The 4,934-nt window shown below is 38.6% G+C and overlaps 1 protein-coding gene across 2 annotated transcripts in view; it reads right to left on the reverse strand.

Annotated features, from left to right (window-relative positions):
- Nucleotides 1–2,975, reverse strand: part of LOC104822563 (phosphoenolpyruvate carboxylase 3) — a 5,007-nt gene extending 2,032 nt beyond the window's left edge. Inside the window, exons 1-9 of one of the 2 annotated variants that reach the window (XM_010553815.2) lie at nucleotides 2,812–2,974; nucleotides 2,394–2,596; nucleotides 1,594–1,988; nucleotides 1,421–1,505; nucleotides 1,092–1,314; nucleotides 890–993; nucleotides 694–784; nucleotides 311–465; nucleotides 6–222 (exon numbers count right to left, since the gene is read on the reverse strand). In XM_010553815.2, the coding sequence (XP_010552117.1) occupies nucleotides 6–222; nucleotides 311–465; nucleotides 694–784; nucleotides 890–993; nucleotides 1,092–1,314; nucleotides 1,421–1,505; nucleotides 1,594–1,988; nucleotides 2,394–2,561 (1,438 nt within the window). In that variant the 5' untranslated portion in view covers nucleotides 2,562–2,596; nucleotides 2,812–2,974. Of the gene's footprint in view, nucleotides 1–5; nucleotides 223–310; nucleotides 466–693; nucleotides 785–889; nucleotides 994–1,091; nucleotides 1,315–1,420; nucleotides 1,506–1,593; nucleotides 1,989–2,393; nucleotides 2,597–2,811 lie in introns of both variants that reach the window. The other variant, XM_010553816.2, reaches the window with a different exon arrangement.
- Between the last annotated feature and the right edge of the window lie 1,959 nt (nucleotides 2,976–4,934).

Below are 4,934 nucleotides of genomic sequence, written 5' to 3' on the forward strand. Positions count from 1 at the left end.
ACGCTCTTCAGACCATTCTCTATAGGAACCAATGTCCAAATGCTTGGTGATAGCATCCAAGACATCAGTGTGGCGGTCAGACTCTTGCCTGATGTCAAGTCTGACAAGGGCGAGGCCAAAGGTGGATACTTGCCTCAAGAAATCAAGAAGGCTTCCGTCAGCTATCGGGCGGTCACCACACGAGCAGAGTGATCGGTAACACAGCTCGAGTGGTTCCAAGAACTATGCAGATAGAACACAGAGAAATCGAGGTAAATCCAAAATGCAGTTTCGAGGGACTTCATAACAAGACAGAAGAGATCGGTAATACCTGTTCAAGATTAGTGAAAGTCGCTTCCTCGGGGATGTCAGAGATTCCGTTAGTCAGTAATTGACGGGCATGTTCCCTCGTGTGATACAGTTTGTCTCTGACATCACCAAGAACCACACGGTACGGCTCGCTCGGAGGAATTGTCTTCCAGAATTCTGCCATGACGACAAGGAAATAGCTCTCGGTTATATGCCTTGAATGTAAAGTTGAACATAGCTTGAGTCGGCATGTAGGTTTTATATGCGATTTCGATCATCACACAAATCGGTTTGCTGAACTGAAAATCGTAACGTCTGCTCGGTTTTACAGCATGAAAACGTTTTGAGAAACACCATAGTGTAAGCAATCTTTTTTTTCCCCGAAATGATTACGCATATTTTTACCTATGTAGTGTTTTGCTGCATCTTTCCTCGAATTCCTGTGAAGTTCATCGGCACGCACACGGAGCTCTTCGTTGCAACGCCACATAGACAACTGCCGAGAAGACGAGGAATGAATGAATGGATGAATCGTACAATATTGGACTAAAGAAATTTACGAGAAAACAAAAAACTGGATTGTCGAGAGATGATATCAAACCTCAAACATGAGATCCTCGATTTGGTTGAAATACATGTTGGCAGCCATCATTCTGGCCAGCAAGCACACATCGCGGGTGACCTCAGGTGTAACCCGAGGGTTACCTGCAAATCCATACAGTCAGAAAGCCGAGAAACCGAGCATAAACGAGATATAATATAAACGGTCACATCGTATTTCAGTGATGGAAAAACAGTCGTACCATCACGGTCACCGCCCATCCAAGAAGAGAACTGAATCAAGGGGGCATTGTAAGGGAGACGTTCGTTGATCCCGATGCTTTTCAAAGCTGTGTCCACACGGCGCAGAAACTTGGGGACGCCCTTCCAGATCGTCTCGTGGAAATAACTCATCCCGGCTCTCATCTCGTCTTGCGGGGTCGGAGGAGTTCTCCTGATCTCATCCGTACGGAATGCAGCTTGAATCTATACCAACAATTACGTCAATCTTTTTTCTTGATTCCCGAACAAATTTACAACCTTACGAATCCAAATCAAGAAGGGCAGTCCATAAAAATGCCGAGTGTACTACCTCTCTCTGCAGAGCCTCGTCTAGCTCCTGCTTATCGTCAGGAGTAATGTCCTTGGCATACAGCTGAGCCAGACAATCCCTTATCCTGAAAAGGGCAGAACAAAGCATATAAGAGAACTGTAATGGCCGAGTTCTTCTGAATCAGATTCAGATGCTGACAAATTCAGACAAACCTCCCGTGCTTCTGGAGCAAAGATCTCCGAATGGACTGAGTAGGGTGAGCAGTGAAAACAAGATCCACTGTCTGGTTCTTGAGAGCATCGAACACCTCTTCAGGAGACTTCTTCAGATCCACCACAAGTCTCTTGAACGTTTCCTCGATGTCTGATTCGGTAGTGGCGGAGTTCTCGTCGGCGAAATCACGCTTGGCCAGCTTCTTGATCCTACGACGGTAAGCGATCTGAACCTCCTCGGCCAAGTTGGCCAAGTTGAGCATGTGAGAGAAAGCCTTGGCGATAACAATGGAGTCCCCTGGGTCCAAACTCGTCAGGACACTCCCGAGCTCCTCGAGCTTTCCCGGTTCATGCTTTCCTTCGTACTCAGCCGAAAGCTCGTACAGATCTTGAACCTTTCATAAACAAACATGATGATAATGATTCATCCGGATCATTCACAGACTCAATCACTGATTAAGACAGATCCTTTTCACAAGATGTTGCAGATCATATGATCAATCCTCTAGTAGATGCTCGAGCAATAAGATCAATCGAGAGATTCTTAATGGATCTTTCACATGAACCAAACACTAACAAATCTGACCAAAATCTGAAAAATGACAACTAAGAACGTGAAGTCTTTTGCTTCGATAAACCATCCAACGAGAGCAGATTACTGAAACCAGTAATCAAGGACATGAATTTTCTGACCAAAGACAAAGAAAAGCATACGGAACGAGGTTTTTCCAAGTTCTTCGGAAATGGGCATCAATCTAATTGAAGAAAACCCAGAATGAAACATGAAAAAAAAAATGTACCGTTTCTCTGAGATCCTCGCCGTGCAAGTCTTGAAGAATGTCGAGGAATCGATCCAGGAGCAAAGCATCATACTCGACAAGCTTGTCGTCTTCGCTAACTTTGGCAGGAACCAGTTGACGAAGCTGCGCATCAATCGACGCCATCTTCTCTATGTTCCGAGCCGCCATTGTCGCCGATCACTCAACCTTCTCTTCCCTTTTCTCTGTGGTCATATAAGAGAAAACCCCCCAAAAAAAAAAACAAAGTTAACAGAAAAAAAAAACAAACAAAAAGGCAAGATCCGCCGTTTACCAACAAAAATTTCGGCGACAAAACCGGGATTTCAAGGGGCTAAAAGCCATGAAAACTGGAAAACTATAACGCGAAACCAAATCGGGCAAGAGAAAGAAGGAGAAATTCAACAGACGGAGATCGGACCCAGAAGAGAACCTCAGCGGCTATTACGGAACCCGAATCTGATTCTGAAGCAACCCAATTGGGAAAAAAAAAAAGAAGACTTTTTTCCTTCTTTCTCTGGGATCAGATTCAGAGTTGGAACACCTAGATTTCCACAAAGGGTTTTTTACCCAAACAACCCACTTCGGTCGCATCTATTTCACCTGTACACCACCAAAAATATAACACATTTTTTTTCCTGTAAAAAGACGAAATTACCCTTAATGAATCACGATATTTATCCATTCAAAAACAACTTCGTTATTACGACTTCATAATTAAGTCTAAATATAGTTACAATTGATTCTTAAAAAGGTGGCAAAAAAATTATCTGCCTTATTTTAGTTGTATATCAGTTATATGTTAGTCGTAATAAAGTCGCAAAAAATAAAACGAAAAGGGTATTTCGGACTTTTCCACCCGAAAAGTGGGTTAAAATTGAAAAATTTTTTTTTTTTTTTTTTGGTGGTGTACACTGAAATAGATGTGAATGAAGTGGGTTATTTGGGAGATTTCCCCCACAAAATGAGTAACTAAACTTGGGGGTATATATAAAGTCGGAGAGAGCTGCATAGTCCCTCTGTTTTCTGATTGGACAATGGAGAGATGCCCTTTCGTTTGAAATCTATTAAATATTATTTTTTATTATTTTTGTTTACTTGTTGTGATCACCGCAATCCTGTTTGTTTCCTGGGAAAATAAAATTTTTCCAGGTGTTTGCACTCTTGAACTCAGAGAATTTTGAGGAAAACTCCAAATTCGTTATTAGTGTATGGATTTTGATTAAAGAAATCAAAGAATTTTCTCGAACTTGTCCTGTTTGTGTAGAATTTAGGTGTTAATTTGTTTAAGCCATCCGGTCAGAGAATCATTAATTTTATATATTTCTCGCATAATCTTGGGGCTCTAAATATTAGTAAAACTTAAAATAATACACAATGATGATACATAGTGTATATGTGTCATGTATGTGCGTAGATATTGTATATATGCGTGTGCTTAGATGGTAGATACCCCAAAAAAAACTAGATTGTTATTTTATTTTTCACATCTAGTATTCATAAATAATAATAATAATTTGAGAATGTTTGGGCGAAACGAAATTATTGGTTATCTACATCAAATAATTGGATTTTTATAAATTTTCACCGCAAATTAGCCTTTATTCAGATGAAAATACGTTTGATTTTGATAACCATTAACTATATTAAGCAGATTATTATTATTATTGAGCATTGCATTAAAAAATAATATACTAATGGAGAAGACGTGCATCATAAAAGATCCCAAGGATATGGCACTCGCACCTCAATCATGGACTTATTATTATTAATTAAAACTAAAATATGCTAATTACCTAGAGATTTATTTATTTTTTAAATTCTCTTTTTCATCTTAAAAAGAAAAAAAGAAACGAAGTCTTTAAGGTTAAAGAAACATTAAGAAAACGTTTTAGGGTGATAAAAGAAACAAATGAAAAGTTTGGGGTAAGTTAAAAAAAAAATTAGAATCATGAGACGTGGAAAGTTGCATGTGCCATGCACCAATTTCCACGAATTTGTTCTAACTTTCATGAGATATAAATTCATGTAACGTCCAAGTTGATTTATTTTACTCGGTGGTCCATTGATTCATATTAAATTATATTTATATTTAGGGATCTAAACGAATTGTTGAAATGGTGCTGCATACGTTAGACATTCCTTAATTATAATGATTTTCCCCTAAACAAGTTTTTAAAACGGGCAAAGAAATCATGAAACTGTAAATGATGAACAAAAAATGGTGTAACATATTTACTCCGTAAATGATGAACAAAAATAACATAAGAATTGAAACCCATCAAAAGAAATAATTAGATGGAATGCATGAATGAATTAATTTTCTATAACAATAAATATCCATAAACATGAATTGTCCGTATGTACATATCAGCATCCAACCAACCAACATGCACAGCATGAAAAGGTTCATTATTGTTAGATGTGCGGTCAAGGTCGGTGATAATTAGACTGACGTATTCGATGATAATTAATTGTAATTATCAATGGGAGTTTTGACAAGCAACAATAATTCCAATTTCTTTATATATATATATATATATA

This window comes from Tarenaya hassleriana, unplaced genomic scaffold, assembly GCF_000463585.1.
Source record: "Tarenaya hassleriana unplaced genomic scaffold, ASM46358v1 Cleome37, whole genome shotgun sequence".
Classification (NCBI taxonomy): domain Eukaryota; kingdom Viridiplantae; phylum Streptophyta; class Magnoliopsida; order Brassicales; family Cleomaceae; genus Tarenaya; species Tarenaya hassleriana.